The sequence below is a fragment of the Ictalurus furcatus genome, chromosome 28 (assembly GCF_023375685.1).
Source record: "Ictalurus furcatus strain D&B chromosome 28, Billie_1.0, whole genome shotgun sequence".
In the NCBI taxonomy this organism is placed as follows: domain Eukaryota; kingdom Metazoa; phylum Chordata; class Actinopteri; order Siluriformes; family Ictaluridae; genus Ictalurus; species Ictalurus furcatus.
This window is the reverse complement of record NC_071282.1, coordinates 11926661-11949160: the sequence shown is the minus strand read 5'-3', so window position 1 is coordinate 11949160 and position 22500 is coordinate 11926661. Positions and strand designations below refer to the sequence as shown.

Below are 22500 nucleotides of genomic sequence, written 5' to 3'. Positions count from 1 at the left end.
TACTGCCAGGTCACTCAACGTAGTCTGTAAAACTGCCACTTCATCCAACCAGTTCGTTAGCCCACCTTCCACCTCTTTAACTGTAGCTTTCATCTGGTCGATTTCGGAGTGAATTGCGGCCATATTGTTCTTTATTTCCGCTTTCACCGCTTGCAACTCGTTCTTAAGAAAGTTAAAATCTTCAGCAAGTGCACTTTTCAGCTCAGTTTTTATCACTGCTACAACGTCGGCCCTTAGTGAAAGCAGGATAGCCGTCTTCAGGGTTTCAGCGTCCATCTCTTGGCTGTTTGACCGGGCCGGGGGCTCCGGGCCTGGGGAGGCAGTGGAACTCGTGGACGAGGCGGTGTTGGGCCTAGATTTGGTTGACTCTGCGAATTTATATTTACGCAAATTTGGCGCCATCTACACGCATACATGTGTACATTTAACTTAAGGGAATGTGTTCGAAGCAGGGTTTGCCAGTATTTAGTTATGAAAAGCACTTATTAACTTAAAATAAAACAGAAGTTGGATGGGAGCTCAAACCAAACTCGACCTACTCCATTGTCTGCTCGACAGCGCCCCCGAACCCAGCCTTCTCTTAACAGGAGGTTTGTTAACTAGTTAACAAAGAGGAAAATGCAAAAGTGACTTTTTTGCATGGCCAAAACACATCCTACATGAACATTTGCATTCCTTGGTGTATTCAGGCGTGTCTACCTTTCTCTTGTCGTCTGCTGAGGCCTGGGCGATCTTGTTGAACCATTTCTCGAACATGCCATCCATGCACTCGTCCATCCACTCGGTGTTCCTCTCATAGTCTGCAATCTCGTCCTCTTCTGTCCACTGACTGCGGAAACGACAGACGAGGAAGTAGAAATCAGTGGAGAGTAATGACCCCAAGGAAACCTATTAATAATTATTGATTAAATAAATAAGGCTGGAACGCCACAGTAAGAGTCCAGCAGGGGGCACTAAGCTCCAGAACACACCTGATGGCGATGTCATGCACGCTGATGTTCTCCTGAGACATGGTGAGCAGCAGATCAGGTAACTTGATGTCTTCAAAAAGAGGCAGGTCTTGAACTTCCCAGCTCATGTCCAGCAGGTGGAGCAGACACGTCTGCACACACGACAACGCCGGCAGCAGCACCCTGACGCACAAGGGTGTCGTTTTATTAAAACACAAACAAACAAACAATAAAACATGCATCAAATCTTTATGCATTCCACACACAAACTCACCATACACTTTAATAGGAACACCTGTACACCTACTCATTCATGCAGTTATCTTATCCAATCAGCCAATCATGTGGCAGCAGCACAACAAATAAAATTCATGCATCTACAGGTGAAGCGCTTCAGTTAATGTTCACATCAAACATCAGAACTGGGAACAATGATCTCGGTGATTTTAACCGTGGGATGGATGTTGGTGCCAGATGAGCTGGACTGAGTATTTCAGAAACTACTGATTTACACACACACACACACACACACACACAAGTCTCTAAGGTTTGATGGTGTGCAAAAAAAACAACAACAACAAAAACAAACAAACAAACAAACAAAAAACAAGACATGTGAGCAACAGTTCTGTGGGTGTAAACACAAAAGAAAGACTTCAGAGGAAAATGGCCAGATTGGTTTGAGCTGCCAGGAGGTATATAATAACTCGTATAATCACTATATACAACCGCGGTGAGTAGAAACACATCTTAGCATGCACAAAACATCAACCCTTGAGGTGGATGGGCTACAGCAACAGCAGACCACATCAACTTCCACTCCTGTCAGTCAAGAACAGGAAGCTGAGGTCATCATGGGCACAGGCTCACCCAAACTGTTCAGCTGAAGATTTAATTACGCTCACCATGGTTGTAAAGAGTGACCACAAACTTCCTGCTAATTCAGACTAGTCTAGCCATCCTCCTCTGACGAGGTCTTTCAGCCTACAGACCCTCCTCTCACAGGATGTTTTTTGTTTTTCGCACCGTTCTGTGTAAACTCTAGAGACCGTAGTGTGTGAAAATCCCAGGAGATCAGCAGTTTATGAAATACTCCAACCAGCCCATCTGGCATCGACAACCAACAACAACTTTTCCACATTCGGGAGTTTGATGTGAACAAATGAAGCTCTTGACCTGTATCTGTATGAATTTTTTAAATTCATTGTGCTGCTGATTAGTGAACTACTACACTATAAGTATAACTATAACTGTGATAAAATAACTGGGCTCTAGAAAAGTGCTGAGCAAACAAAGACTACTTTACAAAAACAGTTTAAATAGCTCTCCCTTGTGGACAATCACCCGCTTATGACAAAGACTCAAATCTCTCTAAATACAGAACTCAGTCACTCCACTTCTTCGGTGTTTTGCACGTGGTCTTCATATTCACGACAGATAAATTAAAGAGACTGTACATGTAAACTACTTTAATCTTTAAAAAAAACAAAACAAAAGCCTTATTCACATTAATCAAACACGATCTTACTTGTCATTGAGCTCACTGAATCCTTGCACCGCCTCTACGAGCATGCGGATGAGCTGATGGTAGGACGATCTGACCTGCTCCCTCAGATCCAGCCCACAGCCGGATAACTGCGAGAAATAACTGAGAGAGACAGAGGACTATTATTAAATGTGTACACTGTTGAGATGGTTTAATGTGATTAGGAAACTGACTAAGTAGTACTATTAACATTGTGCTATCCATGGTGACACAGGAAATAATCCAAGTGAAGCACACTGCTTGAAGAATGCTACAGGAATTTAATAATCATGCAAAAAAAAAAAATGTTTGTGATATAACTATCATATGAGATCCCATGTTAATCAGTACAGTCTTTCATTCAATATTCACCCCCCCCCCCCCCATTACCGTGATTACCCCCTGGTTATCACAGCGTGAATAGAAGAGCAAACACAACCCAAATAACTCATCTTTATGAATAGAGAAGTCATACTTGGTGAAGTCTTTCTGGCAGGCCAGCAGCTCCTGCAGGAACAGAATGCAGGGAGCCTGGAAGAGGTGTGGTTTCCCCAGGGAGAGTAAACACTGCTGCACCATGTCTAAAACTTCACACACACTCGTAGCCTGGGACTTTTTTAAGGCAAGAGTCTGGAGAACACTACACACACACGCAGACACACAGAGAGTGAGTTATGGAATTAGTTACTGTATGCTGTTTGAACATAACATAGAGAGACACCTTTATTTAAACTTTCATGCAGTGTGTGTGTGGATACACACACACACACACACACACACACACACACACACACACTTACTTAAAACTGCATGATGTATGACTCTGTCTAAATAACACTAATATTAGACAGTATGCCTAAAATAATAAAGAAGAAATTAATCTTTAAATGTTCACAATTTATATTAAAGACGTTTAGACGTTTTATATTAAAGTGCCATTAACTGTTGCATTTATTAACATTAATTCACTACAAACTTCAGTATCAGTTAAACACAAGTGATTCAAACTTACACTACATAATATTTATGTTAATGTTGTGGCGTCTCCTTACAGAAAACGTCATCATATCAACAGTGACACATTGACTACGTTTACATGGACAGCAGTAATCTAATTACTGACCTTAATCTAAGTAAGGTAATAATGTGATTAAGGTGTTTACATGAGTCGCTTTTAGAATACTCCTGTCAAGTACCCGTTTTACATGTTATAGAACATAATTAGATTAACAGCCCGCGTCATTACGTCACCGCGCCACGCCGTCCGACGTCCCTCCAGAATTTCACGTATCAACATACAGTTCGTCTTCGTTATGGTACCGTATACAGTTTTGGGTGTTTTTATTTAAATTTTTTACGAACGCTTCAAGTGCGGTTAATTATTAGTCGTGCTATACGTGCAAATAGATGACTGCTTGAAGCCGTGGGCTGCGTCTCAAATCGCATACTTACCTACTGTATAGTAGCCGAGATGCATGTATTTTTCCCCACTACTGGCCTATAGTAGGCAAGTATGCAGTTTGGGACACAGCCGAACTCTCTCGTTCGCCGTAAAACGTAAAACTGCCGTGTGTGATCGTGTCCTGTCGCAAAATGCGGTGAAAACGCTCACACGACGTTCATAATGTGATTAAGGTGTTTACATGTCTGTAATGCATGTCCATAATACGATTAAAACAGGAGAAATCCACCTGTCTTAATTCAATTAGAGCTTAATTTGATTATGACCCTAATTAGATTAAGGTTGCTGTTTACATGGTAGTTTCTTAATCAAATTATGGTCTTAATTAGATTAAGAGTGGATTATTGTTGTCCATGTAAACGCAGTCACTGTTAAATCCTGTTAACCTGGAGTGTTCACCATACCTGCTCTCACTAATCACCACGTCCTTCATGAAGCTGAATACATGTTTGAGAACTGGGAATCTCTCTTTGACTGATGGAGTGGGGCGCGTTTCCTCAACCGAGCGGTAGGAAAGCAGTCTGAGGCGGCCGCAACTGAACGGCGCCCTGCGGGAAAAGGTCAGCGGGGACATGGGCTCTCCACCCTGAGAGTGAAGGCTCTCTGTGGATCCTCTAGAACCCTGAGCACTGGCACTGCTGGAAGCTCGGGGTTCTGAGGAAGCAGAGATCTGAGCCTCTACTCTTGTAGGACTCTGGGAGAAGATGGAGGAGGAGGAGGGAGCGGGACAGGGCTGGAAATCACCTTCTGATATAGAAACAGAGTGAGGGAGAGCAGGGATGATAGGGCTCTCTGCTGGTTTACAGGGTTCAGGATATGGAGGAGGTGCAGCGGCACTGCCAGCACAGGGGCTGAACCTGAACAACAGCAAGCTCTTACTGATGCAGATCTCAGCTGGAGAGAGAGACAGAGAGAGAGAGAGAGAGAGAGAGAGAGAGAGAGAGAGAGAGAGAGAGACAGTCACAGAGAGAGAGAGTAAAATCACACAGAAACAGTGTGAGAAATAGACAAAGTAGAAAACAGAGAGAAAACATTGCTTTTACGTATAAACAAAAAATGTAAATACCTTTGAATAAAAATGTTTCTTTTTATTTTGTCCTTTTATTAATTTTACCATTAACTTTATAAGTCATAAAACAAACAGCATTGTTTATTGATATAAGTGCATCCTTCTATTGTTAATAATAATAATAATAATAATAATGTCACTTATTATTTATTCTTAATGATCTTTATTATATTTGTAATGCGAGTGATTGTGTATGAAAACTGCAGTTTTGTATTTAAATGCTTCAACTGTAAAGCTTTAGAGAGAGAAAAAATCATTATTGGCTGATACTCAAGGTTTCAGTATCAGAATAGAAAAAGTGGTATTGTGCCACCTCTAACTACTATTATTATTATTATTATTATTATTATTATTATTATTATTATTAATCCATCCATTTTCTGTATCGATTAACCTACACAGGGTCACGGGGGAGCCTATCCCAGGGAACTTGGGGCACAAAGTGGGGGACACCCTGGGCAGGGTGACAACCCATTGCAGGACACACACACTCTCACACTACGGACAATTTAGAGAGGCCAATCAGCCTTCAACGCACATCTCTGGACTGGGAGAGGAAACTGGAGTACACGGAAGAAACCCCTGAAGCACGGGGAGTACATCAAACCCTGAGGGTGCGAGGCAAAAAGTTACCATGCCCCTTGTTTCTATTATCATTTATTATAATGATGATAGCAGTTATAGATGATGATGATAGCAGTTATAGATGATGATGATAGCAGTTATAGATGATGATGATCTTAGCAGTTATAGATGACGATAATGATGATGACTGTAGTTAGAGATGGTACAATGCCACTTTTTCTATTACAATACTGATACTGATACCTTGAATATCAGCAAATATCGATTCCCATCTGATATTCTTTTCTCTAAAGCTTTACAATAGAAGCTTTAAAAAAAAAAAAAAAAAAAAGTGAAATACACGGGGGAAAAAATATACAGCTCAAAAAACAGAACTGTAGCTTTCACTCAAAGATCCCTTAAATTCCAAATATAATAAATAAAACTGAATAATAATTATTATTAATATTATTATTATTATTATTAATAATAATAATATTAATAATAATAATAATAATAAATAAATAAAGGAAAAAACTAACCCAAAGACTCCGGTGTAACGTCTCCTTGACCGTCCCCTTTCTCTCCTGACCCATTCATTTTGACCAGCAGGGAGCGCTGCTTCATCTCCAACTACAGCACAAAGACAGGGATCAGTTAAAACCAACTGATGCATGGCTCATGTGTATATGAATAGAGTAAGAATGAGTAAGGCCACTCTCACCATCCATGTCCTGATGCCATCAGCGAGCATGTAGACTTGCACAAGGTCCTCACTCACACAGCTCTGCCCCTGCTTTAGCACTGGAGGAGTGAAGAGAGGCAGATACACACACCGTGTACCCGATTAATGCAGAAATGGCTATTCATTTTTCACTATCAGATCTGGTGACGGGTGAGTTCATGTAAAGCTATTGATTGCCTACAACTGTTATTTAGTTCATTTAACATTACTGACATGAAAATTGTGCCAGGGAATAACAAGCCAAGAAATGCGCAAATTTGCGAACATTAAAAACGATATTGAGATCAACAAGTGTCATGAGATTTCTCAGAAATTGCTGAACAAATGCTGCACACACAGAAATACTCTCATTGATTATTTGATAATGGAGTGCTGAACTTTATTGAGGTTTGACACGTGTTCCTAATGTTTTCTTGTGTTTAGTGAAACGCATCTGAAACCATGCTGCACCGGCTATATGAAAACCTAAAAATAAATAAATAAATAAATAACCTGTTAACCTAATATCTGTAAATTAACTACGCGGATTTTCATTCTACTACAGAGACATTTAAAGGTGAATAATAACTGAATGAAACAGAACAGGATTTCAGATCATCCCTGGACTTCTCACAAATCAATCAAACTCTTTACCAAAGTTCCTGAGCAGCGTCTGAAGAGCTGGGGTGTGGTAAACCATAGCCGCCCAGATTGCGTTTACGGCCTGGTCGACCTTCGACCCCACAGCAATCTCGTTCCTGATTAGCTGCTTCTTGCATGACAGCATGAGGTTCCTCATAAGCTCCACCCTTTCGTCACATGACTCGCGGGAAGGATCCCAGCGAGCGAAGTCCACCAGGAACTCCAGCAGGTCATCTCCGGAGGAGACGGATTTTATCTGGAGGACAGGATTGCGTGCAGACAAACACAACAAAAATGTTCTACTTGACAGAAACACTTCATTGATCCTCAAAGGGAAATTTAATACCCTGCTTAATAGTTGCTTTAGAGCTGCGTGAAAGGATGGAACCGCTCAAACACATAATTAAGTGTGGACAAATCATGAATCAATTAGCAAGCGAGTGAAAGATGTGTCTAATGTGTTTACTCAGTTCCATGTTTTGGTTGCCCAGAAACCTCATTGACTAGACAGAAAAAAGGTAGCTAATAATGAGTATTATTTACTCTTATTAACACAGAGGAACAAAAACAAACAGGTTTATGACGATTATTATCAGCTTCGAACAAACTTGCTAATGTAGCATCATGCATGCGCCCAAAGCAACTCGTATTCGACTACGAGACGTCGTGTTCTGCCTCACACGTATAAGATATTCATCTTTTTGTCTGTTACATATATATATATATATATATATATATATATATATATATATATATATATATATATATATATATATATATATATATATATACACACACACACACACACACACACACACACACACACACACATACATACATACATACATATACACACACACACACACACACACACACACACACACACACACATATACCTAATCTATAATTTGTTTTGATAGACAGATTTTTTTTTTTGTGCACTTTTTAAATTATTTTTCATTACTTTTATAAAACTGGGCTATATAATGGACAGGTATGGAGCATGAACGATTGAAAAATGTTTTCAAAAAAGAGAACTAGGCTGTAATAACTTGAGCTATTTTACATGTCAAACATGTTGCATTACGTTTGTCTTGCATTTTAAAAACATTCACATAAGAATGATGTAAATTGGGACGAAGGGCACGTCTCGTTATCCATGACATTGTTAAATCTCCGGCTCTCAGCCCCTCACTGAACAGAGGGGATGCAGAGAGAGGTGAGAGTGCAGCGGGAAAGCAAGACCTCGCTCTTGTAGGACTGTACAGTACAGTACAGTCATTTGGAAAGTTACTAAGGTTTGTCCTAAAAGTTGCTAGACTTGTCGCTTGGTGCTTTTTTTTCCCCCAAAAAAAAGTCGATAAAGGGGTCTGAAAAGTATATATTATATATATATATATATATATTTCGCAGGATAGAGGTGAGCTTATTAAGAACTAGGTGAGGTACTTCGTTTGTTTGAGCGCTTGTACCTGTTTTGTATCGTTGCTACGGTGTTCAGGTTCTCGGCTTATGGCTGGTCCGCTCAGGCCGTGCATGAACACGGGCTTCCACAGAGGAGAGGAAATCACGTGGTTCATCACGGCTGCAGGAAGCTCCTTCACAATGTGAACTTCTGAGAAACACGGGGAAAAACAAGCCATGAGTGGATTAACGGCACCAATATTTCTGCAGCAGGAATTTAAAACACAGTCGCACCGAGAACGTGTTCTAGCAGGTTATGGATTGGTGGATTGATGTTTGTCGAGTTCACACTTTTGGAACTGGATTCAATATCAGCACTCAGTAGAGGCACAGATCTACTAACTTGGGATCGTTTCCACTCATCCGTACGATCGTAGGAATGACAAGTTAAGTGGAAAAACTCAGAAATATCATACTGGGTGTGGATTTGAGCGCCATGGTGCGTGAAGCCAGGCGGCCCATCAGCCTCGACACGAGGAGCTGCAGGTCAGAGATCCAGGAGACGCTGATGTCTGGAAGACCGAACGCCGTCACTGTGAACTTGTAGCCCCACTCTGTGTTACTGCTGTCCGAGTGGAACAGGAACTGCAGCTGGTGGCCTGCTTTAAACGTGACTTTCTAGAAAGAAAAAAATAATAATTTCACCAAATATTCCACTTCGCTTCATTTTTTTCACCACATTTCGGAGTGTGAAATAGACTTATCTGGAATTATAGGTCATAAAAATACAGAAGATATCACGTTATATTGAAGTGCAGCAATATAGATTGCAAAATTATGCGCAATTAAAAAAAAGGTCAAAGTCATTAGCACATTTTGACAGTAACTGAGTTTATGGCACTGAGTTTATTGTGGTCATTCCCTAACCCCCCTTTTTTTTTTAATCTTTCAATTTAATTACAGTCATTGATACCATATTCACTCAGAAGGTCAGATTAAAACTTTATTGGACACGACTGCTCTAGATAATACGACCAATACAAAATCAATTTCAAGAGTAACTGATACAAACTCATAGCTCACCTTTGGCCACTTTTCAGAGCCGACTTTCATGTCGTAGCGCACTTTGCCTCCTCTGGAATCTGTAAACTCCAAATAGTCGTACCTGCCAATTCAGGAAAATACAAACTGCTTAACAGATAGCAGTACGGCGATTCTTTTACTTTAAATTGGAAACACTTTTTATGAGTTTTATGAATAATTTTTCCCCAAGATACGTGTGTAATTCCATCCGAGCAGAGCATTCGCGACTAGGGATGCACGAATACCATTTTTTCCCCCCAGGCGGCGTACAAGACTGCGGACACGCTTCTTGGTACTTGTTGATACTGATAGTGACACCAAATAGACCTATTCAATTCAATTCAATTTTATTTGTATAGCGCTTTTTACAATGGACATTGTCTCAAAGCAGCTTTACAGAAACATATAAACACAGGATACAGATTTGAAGTGTGTGGATCTATCCCAATTGAGCAAGCCGATGGTGACGGTGGCGAGGAAAAACTCCCTAAGATGATACGAGGAAGAAACCTTGAGAGGAACCCGTCCTCATCTGGGTAACAACGGACAGTGTGAAAGTAAAAGAAAGTTCATTATGGTTTGTACATGAAGTCTTTGTTGATCTAGTCCACTGTTCACTAAAGGAGACCTGAGTGCAAAACTGCATGTGGTAACTGCAGTCCCAAGGCCATAGCAACAACCGTAGTCCTAGCAACCACACAGAGAATGTCCATGTGGAACTGAAGTCCAAAATCATTTCAATGGTACTTCAGACCTACTTGTATGGAATTAAATTTGTGCCAAAAGTATCAAACGTAACTTTTCGAGAAACGGCCAGAAATATACAAAGAGACAGAAGAAACACCGCAAGTTTAGGTTTGCCGTTCTGGCACAGACCTCGTGTGGGCGGGGCTTAACAGTTCATTGGCTAGTGAGATTTGGATCGACAGCTCCCTGAGCAGGAAGTAGAGACTTCAGTGGCACGAATTTTGAACAGCCTTCTGGATGCGATTCTCGGTATATTTCCCAGTGTTTGTACTTTGTAGTGGAAATGACTTACTTACTTAGTCGGTATAGAAGTTCGCAATTAATATTTATTTTTGGGGTAGTGTCATACGACTATATTTTCAAGCTGAGCTCTCAGGAGCGTTGTCGTCGTCAGCGTCATCATCGTTAACGAAGAATGCTGTTTATTTGAAGACCGTGTTAACCGTTTCAGAGTTTTTTCTTCTCTCTCGTTGAATGTTTCTGTTCGTTCAATACATTTGACACAAATTTACTTGACATATACTTGACACCCTGGTAAAAGGAAGACTGCTCGCAGAAACGAAGTGCTCTCACATGCGACAGTTTCTCTGCACGCCCACGTCATTCATTAATATATTGTTTCGAACGTCTTAAGATGTTTTATGAGGCTACTTGCATTATGGGAAGTCGCTACAGTTCGTCCTTTTGATATTTTCCACTGAGGACATTTTGCAGTCCTCTTTGCTTTGAGTCGTCTGTTATATATTATACATATTATGTCATATACTATCATGTATGTTATAGCCAGTTGATGCATCCCCCTAGTTATGAGTTTTAAAACACAAAAACACCCGTACCTCTTCTCCGTCTCGCAGCGCTCGTCAAATTCCACCTCGAAATACGTTGCACCGGGACAGAGGAACACTGTGTTCTCATGTTTACTGTCTTCATAATTGTGAGGGGACTCCATTGCCCATGTCTTTAATACCACCGGCTGCTGAGGATGCTGCCAGCCGTCCACATCCCCCTATAAAAATGTACAGCACTTCATCAGGCGAGAACTATAAACGCTTTTTACTATGTGCGCCATTTCATCTGTACATTTACTGCTTACAGGTAAATTAATCATAATGACCTGAAAAGAAAAAAAAAACAAAAAAACATGCATCTCTCTCACTCACCTTGGAGGACTCCTCTACACCGCTGGACAGCTTCTTGAGCAGCTCGAGCAGAGAGAAGAAGCTCTTGAGAATGATGCAGTGAGGAACGTCCAGAGCACACAGCTCCAGCAGGAAGATCGCCTAAAAAAAAAAAAAAAAGCAGCGAAACATTCTTCAATACAATTAAACGCAATTTATCTCCATCAAAATATATTTTTTTTGTGCTAGCTAGCTTGGTATGGCATGGAATATCAAAAGTAAAGACACCTCAACTGGGAAATGTGTATGCGTGAGTTTCATGTCCATTTTTGAATCAAACGAGTTTTACTCTAGTATAATCTCCTTTTAGGTTAGGAGTGTGGTGTGGGAGTAGCAACGTAGGGACTCGTTCTGACACTTGTTATGAACGTGACTGAATATGAATATTCTACTCAGATTGAACTCAGGTGTTTATTAAACAGATACAGATTCAAATAATGGAGGACTATTCTTATTTTTAAGAAAGCTTGCCAGGATCGCCGGGCATCTTGTTCAGACTGTTGATGTCCATCTACATGAGCGTGTGTCACTGCGCAATGCATTTAAAAGCATACGTTCGTTCATTAACTCATCCTTAGTGACTGCCTGATCAGGGTCTAGGTACATTTAAATTAGGCTACTAGTTTGTTTATATTTTTGAAATTAGAACCAAAGAAATGTGTTAGAAGATATCATGGGCACTTATGAACTAAAATAACAGTTTTATTTCAATTTAAAAAAAAAAAAAAAACAACAAAAAAAACCAGCCCCACTTATGGACAGGAATGATGTAGCTGAGGTTGAGGAACAGTCAGAGCCAGAATTCCCACACCATACTGACAGTGCTGGCATTTCTATAGGTTTATAATCGAAAACAGATACGTATACAGATATTTGAGGCACTAAACAGATAGAGATTGTGGCACTTTGTTACACCCCTAGTGCTTATGGTCACGATTCATCTTGGTTTCTTGTTTTTGTTTTTTTACATCAAAAAAAACCCTGCCATTTTAACAGGGGTGTGTAGACTTTTTATATCCAGTGTATATTAAACTATGGTTACATCTCATATATACAAAATAACTCTTAACAACACTAAATGACATGAACAAACTGAACTACTGAGGCAATATGAGTAAATCAGTACCAGCTGCCTGGTCGCCATGGTGACGATGGAGTTGCCGAGCTTGGCGATGATGTCGGTCGCAGAGTATCTCTCCAGCAGGGAGCTCAGCGTGGTTCGGGTGTTGGCAAGGAACTGTGCTACATCTGTTCAAGAGCAAGCACAAGGACACTTAAGAAATCCTTAAATCAAGGAAAAACTCGTGTTCACAGCAGCGCAATCCAGTGTGTTCTTACTGACCAAATTAGGCATCAGACGCTGACTCATATCGCTATAAATAAGAACTTCTTCAGTGTTTCTCTCATTAATGCTCAATGACTAAGCATTCTAACATTTTGCAAATGCAATTCAGCCGTTTGTCACCAAAAAAAGAAAAATCAACATTGTAAAAATGTTATCTTTGCATTAAACATTAAAAAACAGTATTTTAGGACATGTTTATATTATGTACAATAAGATTACAAAACAGATATCTCAAGCATTTCTACTTCTTCATGCTGCATTTGTGCTAGAGACACGCTTTTAGGCTGGGTTTTGGAAAACTTTTTTTTGGATTGAATCTTATGACGTGTGATGCGAGTCAGCACAAAATTCATTAACTCCGAAGCAATTGAGTTCGATAAAACAGCACAAATAAGGTTTCTGATGCCTCAAACACAGCGAGAGTGCAAAAGGCTGTTGATTTTACTCTCATTAGAAGTGACATCACAGGTCAAGTCTATTTTCACTCTACGCTGACGAAATTAGATTTACATGGTATTTCCATCGTTTTCAGGTGCTTTTATTCTGGAACGGAGAAAATCACAGACGTAAACATATGGGCTCGTAGGGAAAACAACCCTGTGGTAATTTAACAATCCTGTCATATGGTAATTTAATTGTTGTCTTGACAAAAGAGTTTTATAATGCAAGAGACGCATAAAAATGTTATTAAAGGCTTATACTTAGTCAAATTGAATATTTTTTATTGATTGATCATGTCCGAATCATAGTCATAAAGTAATTTTTTTTTATACAAATCGTGACAAGATTATATTTTTTAAAAATCTGCTGAATGTGAATAAGTGCGTGTTTGGATAGTACACGAGCATGCTAAATAATGTGAAAGTAAAAACTATACAAGAAAGAAATGCAGCTTGTAGAATTTAACCATCTTTAAGGAAGAATAGAATTAATTCTAGTTTAGCTCCAACTGTTCATAAAACCTGACTCATAGCGACTGTTCCACACAGCTGAATTGATCAGTTTTGGCTTACATTTGATCAGGATGTCTCTGGCCAGATCGCCGGCTGTGGCCACGCCTCCTTTGAGCTGGAGGAAGCACCAGGAGAGCAAACTGCCCTGCAGAGCCCAGAACAGAGAGAGCAGGACCTTCCGACTGGGTCCTCCAGAGCCGTCCACCATCATCCTCTCGCACTGAGACGCACACACGGAGATATTACAGTAAAGTCACCAATCTGTCTCACATATAAACAGTTCTCCTATAATAAAGTAATAGCAAAATGTCCAGTAGTATAGAAACTGGTATAAATTGGATAAACCCGACAGGAACCAAATCGTTCCATTAGAAATGGAAGCACGGAGCTAGTCTGCGTATTTTAGAAACTCCTGGGAATCTCATGCACAACAGGTCACGAAAAACAAAAAAACATCTAGTCAGTGGCAGTTCAGTGAGTGGAACTTCCTTGGTGATGAGAGAGGTCAGAGGACAATGGCCAGACAGTTCGAGCTGATAGCCAGGCTAACTCAAATAGCCACTCTTTACAACCGTGCTGAGCAGAAAAACTCTCTCAGAGCGCATAACATGTCAAACTTTGTGATGGATGAGCTACAACGGCAGAAGACGACATCAGGTTTCACTCCTGTCAGCCAAGAACAGGAATCTGAGGCTATAGTGGACACCGCTTACTCAAAATAAACAGTTGCAGGCAGGACAAACACTGCCTGGTCTTTACAATTTGTGTGAGGTTTCCTACACACCTCTCTAGTGGCCACGAGGAGCAGTGTGTCCATAACATTGAGGATGGGGGAGATGTCAAAGTCAGCGGGTGCTCCTTTAGGAGGCAGAAGGAGGAGACCGCTCGGGTCCTGATCACTGCAGAGACACGGGGGGGGGGGGGGGGGGGGGGGACGACAAGGAGAGACAGGGACAAAAGAAAAGAGAGAAGGAGAGAGAAAGATACAGCAAAATATAAAGAATATATCTTATGCTTTATCACTGAGTTTGCATCATGGTGAAGAAAATGTTCGTGTGTGTGTGTGTGTCTGTGTGTGTATTTTGTGTGCGTATGTTACCTGAAATAATTACAGAGCGACTCGAATGTCAGCTTAGCCGACTCGGGCTGATCTTCCTCGGTCAAGTTCTTCTATAAATGGAGAGAACAAGGACTTCAAACCCACAGACTAGAACACAACCTCATGCTCTCCCACACCCACACACCCACACACATACCATCATGTCAAAGAGTTTGTCTCGCCGGCTCTGTTTGTCTGGGTAGAAGATGGCAGCGCCGCTCAGGATGGCCTTCATTGCCTGTTTCCTCCGAGCTTTTTCCACTGCAGACTCTCCTTCAGGCCCGTCCACAACTGCACACGGCCAACAGCCAACCACACAGCCAATCACATATCAGGATTTCATACTTTTTGCATACAACTGCATTTCATATTAGTTACTGTAGACACGATCACTCAGTACAGTGGGTTGCAAAAGAGAGGCTAATATCATGAACTGTTTATTTTGGCCTTTTTAAAGAGATGTACATTTCACATCATTCTTCAATAGAAAAGTAAAGAATTGTATTATTTACTGAATGTGTTGATGTCCCAGGCTCAGCTTGTAGTGTTTGTTTTTGTTATATAACTGAATTCACATAGAAGTTTTAATTCAGTAGGTAAAAAGTTTAAATAGAAATTTTAGGTGAAAAAAAGTCCAAATAACAAAATATTGTTAAGCATTCACTGTCACGTAGGGCCGGGATATATGACGATATAATATCCATACTATGAAAAATTGTTACAATATGCTTTTTGAGATATTGAAATATCTTTCATTACTTAAAAAAAAAAAAAAAAAAGACAAATTGATTGAAAATGCTAATAAAAACAAATAGTAGTGGTTTGTAAATGTAGTTTGACTTGAATTTAAACAAAAAACATATAAAGACAAGGTATTTGATGTTTTACCTAATCAACTGCATAGTTTTTTTTAATGGTAAACATTCATTTTGAAATTGATGCATGCAACACATTCCAAAAAAGTTGGGACAGGGGTAATTTAGGACTAATGGCTATGTGACAAGTTGAAATAAGAAGGTGATGTGAAACAGGTGAGGCAATCGTCTAATCATAGTATATAAGGAGTGTCCAAAAAAGGCCTAGTCCTTCAAGAGCAAGGATGGGTCAAGGCTCGCCAATCTGCCAACAGATGTGTCAGCGAATAATCCAACACTTTGAGAACAACATTCCCCAAACACAAATCGGTAGGATTTTGGGCATTTCACCTTCTACAGTGCACAATATAATTAAAAGATTCACGGAATCCGGTCAAATCTCTGTGTTTAAAGGGAAAGGCTGAATACCACTTCTGAATGCACGTGATCTCTGATCCCTCAGACGTCACTGTCTTAAAACCCGTCATGATTCTGTAATGCATATCCTGACATGGGCTTGGGAATACTTTGGTAAACCTGTGTGAGTTAACACCATTCGCCGCTGCATCCACAGATGCAAGTTAAGGCTTTACTATGCAAAGCAGACGCCATACATCAACACTGTCCAGAAGCATCACTGACTTCTCTGGGCTCGGTCTCATCTGAGATGGACAGTAGCACAGTAGAATCGTGTTTTGTGGTCCAACAAGTCAGTATTTCAAATCGTTTTTGGACAAAACAGCTGTCGTGTTCTCCGGGCCAAAGAGGAAAAGGACTATCCAAGCTGTTATCAGCGTCAGGTCCAAAAGCCAGCATCTGTCATGGTATGGGGGTGTGTCAGTGCCCATGGCATGGGTAACTTGCACATCTGTGAGCGCACCGTTAATGCAGAAAGATATTTAGACATTTTGGAGCAACATATGCTGCTATCCAGAGCAGGACAACGCCAAACCACATTCTGCCCAGATTACAAGCGCATGGTTGTGTAAGCAGAGAGTGCGGGTGCTAGCATGACCTGCCTGCAGTCCTGCACTGTCGCATTATGTGTGCATTATGTGGCGCATTATGAAGTGCAAAATAAGGCAACGAAGGCCCTGTACAGTTGCACAGCTGAAGAAATGCATAACAGATGAATGGGGGAAAATTCCACTTGCTAAACTTAACCAACTGGTGTCTTCAGCACCCAAATACTTAATAAGTGTTATTAAAAGAAAAGGTGTTTACACAGTGGTAAACAGTCGACTGTTCCAACTTTTTTTGGAGTGTGTTGCAATCATCAGATTCACAAAGTAAAACATCAAATAATGTGTTAATAATGTGTTTTCAATATAGTACAGGGTGAAATGAATTTTCAGATGACTTTTATTGCATTTTCCATACTGTCCCCACTTTTTTGGAAACGGGGTTGTGCATGTATCGTTTTTACATATATTTTTATGTATTTATAATGTGACATACATTGTGTATTGTAGAGATATTGTAGATATTTTTGTTATATCGCCACCCTTAATGCCAAGCTCACAAAGGGATAACACCTCAAAAAAATCCAATATAAATGTAATTATTATATTAAACTAACTAAATTAAATTAAGAAAAAATTGCATTAGTATATTCTTCTTAATCAAAAAAAAAATGGAACAGGTGCATGCCTTGTTTTAAACAACACTAAACTTTTTTTGGACAATTCTGTAATGATTATGCGTTAATATAATTATTACATAAAGCAGTGTTAATGTTCATACCCTGACAGAGGTGACTATAAAGAGCCCCTACAGCCTCAGATGGATCCACATCTGTTCTCACTGATGCTGCAGCTGCTGCTGCTGATGATGATGATGTTGATGAGGAGGAGGAGGAGGAGGAGGATGACACCGTGTTCTCCGGTGAGCCCCGGGACTCTGGTAAGGCAGGAAGAGCTGGGAAACAGTTCTGAAGGAGTTGGAGCAGGAGGACCTGGGCTTTCATCGCCTCTTCTCCATCACTGACAAAGGCACACGTTCAAACAAAAACAGACCGTTAGAGCAAACAAGGACACAGTGTTGAATTTATTTATTTTTTTAAATCACATTTCCTGAGGAATACAACACACCGGGACATACTGTTATTATTTAAAAACATCACACCACCCAGACGTTGATTGTTTTCCAAGAACAGCATGCCCCGTTGTGTTTTATTGCTTACTTAGATTCACATACTCACATAGACCTGAGTTTTCTGTAGAAGTCCCAGAAGAGCGGCAAGTTCAGCTCACTGAAGTCTAACAAAGACTTCTGCTTGTGCAGCATCATGTCCTAAAACCACATGTGCAGCTCCATTACTCTCCACACATACATAAACACACATCCCAAACAACACCATCGCTTTGTACACTGATCCAAGAAAGACCGTCTCCTGAGAAATTGCTCTGTCATCTACAAGCCTGGATGGATTGACAGAAAATCATTATTGTATAAACACTCACTGGCACACATGTGAGCCAATCGTAGCTGTGTGTGTGTGTGTGTGTGTGTGTGTGTGTGTGAGTGTGTGAGTGAGTGTGTGAGTGAGTGTGTGAGTGAGTGTGTTACCATGTCTCGGGTGAGCTGCTGGATGAAGTACAGAGTCTTTCTGATTAGCGTGAGGCCTGTGACCAGGCCGCAGTCGGCCCCCTGCGTGCGAGTGTTCAGTTGCTCCTCCTCCTCCAGTTTCTCAGAATCCGGACACACGTAGCCGCTGAAGTCGAGCTGCTGAACACCGAGCCGCTCGGCCGAGTCCTGCCTCACGCACAGGAACTTCACCATGAGGAACTGAGCAAACAGACACGCACGGGATTACATAATAGATTAGTTGGGTTAGTTACGCGTGTCCCGCATTTCCATGCTACACTGAGAGGTTCGAAGAATATGAACGACGTAGGGATCTCACCATGGACATCTTAATGAACATCTTTCTTATTTCTGTAGAATGGAATTATTATTATTATTATTATTATTATTATTATTATTATTTTCCAAAATGACCAATCATAGCTTTTAAAACATAGGCTTCTAGAAATTATCCATCATTAGTTCTGTTCAAACATTCTGAATATTTACATGTACAAATGCAAAATAAAAAACATTCACATGTTAAACTCCAACTTCTACTTTTAATTCTTCAACAAAAGTCTACTGAAACATGCCTCCTAAACTTTGACGCGCAATGACTGTTGCGTTGATTAACGTAAGAACACGTCTCCCTAATTCAGTAGTCAGGGCACTGATCAGGGAGTCGGCCATTTTAAGGGCCGTCTCAAGGGCAAAATCCTTCCAGTGCACTGGAATGTTCACTCACTAAAAATAAAAAAAAAAATCCCACAATGCACTGCAAAAACCAGGGAGCATCGATGATCGCTTCGTTCCCTCTCTGGAGATGACGTCATGTTTTCTGACACCTCTCAGCTCGTTTTACAATGGTGACATTTTATTATTATACCATTGTTTAAAAAAAAAAAAAGAAGGATATACCAAATAACAACAACAACAACAACAACAACAATAACTAATAATGTCTACACCTCAATCAAATCTGGAACACTGTACTAAAACCATATCATCCATCATACACTTAAACTGATCTACTGACACACATTGGTCTAATTTCAATACCTCTTGTAATTTGTTCCACTGATTTGGTGCAAAAAAACACAACTAAAAGCTCATTTTCCAAGCTCAGTGCTAATCTGAGGAGTTTCAAGAGGTACAAATTCCTGTGAGCGTGTTTTATGACGAATGGATTTGACTTTTAAGAGAGAAGTAAGGTAGAAGGGTAACTTGCTTAACAATGCCTTGTAAATAAAAAGGACGCAGTGTCCATTGGCTATGTTTACATGGACAGCAGTAATCTAATTATTGACCTTAAGACAATATTGTGATTAAGGTGTTTACATGAGTTTCTTTTAGAATATTCCTTTCACGTTCCTGTTTTACATGTTACAGAACATAGTTGGATTAACGGCACGCCTCATTACGTCCCCACGCCATACCGTCTGATGTTCCCTCCAGAATTTCACGTATTGACATACAGTTCGTCTTCGTTATGGAACTGTATACAGTTTTGGGTGTTTCATTTTTCATTTTACGAAAGCTTCAAGTGCAGTTAATTATTTGTCATGCTAAACATGCAAATACACGACTGCTTGAAGGCGTGGGCTGCGTCCCAAACCACGTACTTTCCTACTAATATAGTAGCTGAGGTACATGTATTTCACCTTCTATATATAGTAGGTAAGTACACGGTTTGGGACGCAGCCGTGCTCTCTTGTTTGCCGTCAAACGGTTGAGCGCTGCCATGTGTGTACGTGTCCTGTCGCAAAATGCGGTGAAAACTCCCACACGATGTTAATAATGTGATTAAGGTGTGTACATGTCTGTAATGCACCTCGATAATGCGACTGAAACAGGAATACTCCACATGTCTTAATTCCATTTGTGTTTACTTCTAGTATGACTTTAATCGGATTAAGGTCATCCATAATCGCTGTTTACATGCTAGTTTCCTAATCGTCTTGACCAGGTTAATATCGGATTATTGTTGCCCATGTAAATGTACTGAGTGATCGGAGACCATCTCACATTCTGACAGAGTTCACGTTGACGAGTTCTAAAACAATCCCGAGTAATAAAACCTAGAGAACTGTGTTAACCTGCATCAAGTGATTTCAGGGCTGCGTGCATATACACAATATCACCATAATCTAGGACTGACGTTATAGTTGACTTAACAATCGTCACTCTGTTTTCTAAAGAAAAGCATGACCTAAGGTTTATGCCTAATCCGATTAGAAGTCCAGTTATGACGTTTGGTGCATGATGCAGAATCATTTATAGAAGAATTGTGATGATGTTATAGAAATCAGATTAAACCACCCACCCACCCCCCCACCAATCCTTCATAAATCAAGGAACAGTAACATCGATGTGTTAGAGGGAACAAAACAGAGAGGAAAGATGCAACATGAGAGAGAGAGAGAGAGCGAGAGAGAGAGAGTGAGGGAGAGGGATAGAAAGAGAGAGAGAGAGAGAGAGAGAGAGAGAGAGAGTGTGAGGGATAGAAAGGGGGGGAGAGAGAGAGTGTGTGTGAGGGAGAGAAAGGGAGAGAGAGAGAGAGAAATTTCCTACATTTGCAACACGGCACTGCTGTAGCTTGATCTCCACATCGTTCCAGTCGTCCTCCAGCTCAAACCAGCCGACGGGATTCTCCTCCCTCACATCTGCTCCTCCTTTATTGGAATGTCTGAGTGTGTACGAGAGAGATATACAAGGAGAGAGAGAGAGAACCAGAACGCCTTCTGTTACTAAATTTACGGTGTGCTGTAAAACACACACACAGCACGGTATACGCTTTCTCACACATTCACGCACAGTGCAGACGTGCTACGCGTTAGTTTTATTAACCCTAACAATTATCTCCACTTACCATCTTCCTAACATCGAAGAGTAACTCTGCAGATGCTAAAAACATTCAAGACCACGTGGGCCCTCACATTACTACAAACAACACGTGTGAGAAAACGATTTGACGTACTTGTCTTGGACAAACTCCTTGTAGTCGTTAAAATCCCAGGAGTCATACTTCCTGAACTTCTTAAAGTGCTTGTCTGCGTCAAAAACGTCAGAGTCGTTGTAAGTGAACACCAGGCCACATTTAGCGCCGATGGCCCCTTTACGCACCTAATGAGGAATGAAGCGGAAAAAGAGCGAATCTGTAGTCCATTCTGCACGAATTACACAAGTCATGAAAATGAAAGTATAAAATAAACACGGTGAGGTTTTCTGTGAGATGACGTCCACTCTGCATTTTGGAAGGAGTCTCCAGCGTCAGAGCTTTGTAAAGGTGAGAGGTAAAGCTGTAAGTTTTCTGACATTCCTGATAAACAGGACAAGAGGCTGGTGAGGGAATGACTCTTTGTAGCTGCTTTAAAGTAAGTGAAATTTGAGTGGTGCTTGAAAGTTTATGAACCCTTTATCATTTTCGAAATATACCTGCTTAAATGTGACTTAAAACATCATCTGATTTTCACACGAGTCCCAAACGTAGATAAAGAGAATCCAATTAAACAAATGAGACAAAAATATTATACTTGGCCATTGATGTACTGAGGAAAATGATCCAATATTACATATCTGTGCTCGGCAAAAGTATGTGAATCTCTAGGATTAGCAGTTTCATTTGATGAAATTAGAGTCAGGTGATTTCAATCAATGGGATGACAATCAGGTGTGAATGATCGCCCGGTTTTAGTTAAAGAACAGAGATCTATCAGAATCTGATCTTCACAACACACGTTTGTGGAAGTGTATCACGGTATGAACAAAGGAGATTTCTGAGGACCTCAGAAAAAGAGTTGTTGATGCTCATCAGGCTGGAAAAGGTCACAAAACTATCTCTAAAGAGTTCGAACTCCACCAATCTACAGTCAGACAGATTGTGTATAAATGGAGGAAATTCACGGGCATTGTTACCCTCCCCAGGAGGTCTACCAACAAAGATCACTCCAAGAGCAAGACGTGCAATAGTTTGTGAGGTCACAAAGGAACTCTGGGTAACTTCTAAGCAACTAAAGGCCTCTCTCACATTGGCTAATGTTCATGTTCATGAGTCTGCTCTCCAAAAAGAACATTCCTGCCCTTCTGCAGTTTGCTAAAGATCTTATGTTTGGAAAAAGGAAAACCATTCCACTGCATTTCCAGCGTAAGAACCTTATCGCATCTGTGAAACATGATGGTGGTAGTATCATCAAGGGGGTCACACCAGATACTGAAAGCAAAAGGTTCACATACATTTTCCACGCACAGATATAGAATATTGGACCATTTCCCTCAATAAAAAAAACCAAAACAAAATAACCAAGTATAATTTTTTGTCTCCTTTGTTTAACTG

At 40.5% G+C, this 22500-nt stretch overlaps 1 protein-coding gene across 3 annotated transcripts in view; it reads right to left on the bottom strand.

The window, feature by feature from the left end:
* The window catches only part of zzef1 (zinc finger, ZZ-type with EF hand domain 1), a 91943-nt gene that overhangs the window by 43488 nt on the left and 25955 nt on the right, over window positions 1-22500 (bottom strand). For all 3 annotated transcript variants that reach the window (XM_053618601.1, XM_053618599.1, XM_053618600.1), the window contains exons 11-33: window positions 21145-21290; window positions 20739-20853; window positions 18168-18386; window positions 17800-17891; window positions 17343-17581; window positions 14903-15036; window positions 14746-14816; window positions 14431-14545; window positions 13707-13866; window positions 12475-12596; window positions 11331-11450; window positions 11007-11176; window positions 9424-9505; window positions 8817-9018; window positions 8409-8551; window positions 6949-7192; window positions 6295-6374; window positions 6113-6203; window positions 4342-4831; window positions 2951-3115; window positions 2479-2598; window positions 972-1133; window positions 700-829 (exon numbers count right to left, since the gene is read on the bottom strand). In XM_053618601.1, coding sequence (XP_053474576.1) covers window positions 700-829; window positions 972-1133; window positions 2479-2598; window positions 2951-3115; window positions 4342-4831; window positions 6113-6203; window positions 6295-6374; window positions 6949-7192; window positions 8409-8551; window positions 8817-9018; window positions 9424-9505; window positions 11007-11176; window positions 11331-11450; window positions 12475-12596; window positions 13707-13866; window positions 14431-14545; window positions 14746-14816; window positions 14903-15036; window positions 17343-17581; window positions 17800-17891; window positions 18168-18386; window positions 20739-20853; window positions 21145-21290 — 3612 coding nt within the window. The remainder of the gene's footprint in view (window positions 1-699; window positions 830-971; window positions 1134-2478; window positions 2599-2950; window positions 3116-4341; window positions 4832-6112; window positions 6204-6294; window positions 6375-6948; window positions 7193-8408; window positions 8552-8816; window positions 9019-9423; window positions 9506-11006; window positions 11177-11330; window positions 11451-12474; window positions 12597-13706; window positions 13867-14430; window positions 14546-14745; window positions 14817-14902; window positions 15037-17342; window positions 17582-17799; window positions 17892-18167; window positions 18387-20738; window positions 20854-21144; window positions 21291-22500) is intronic.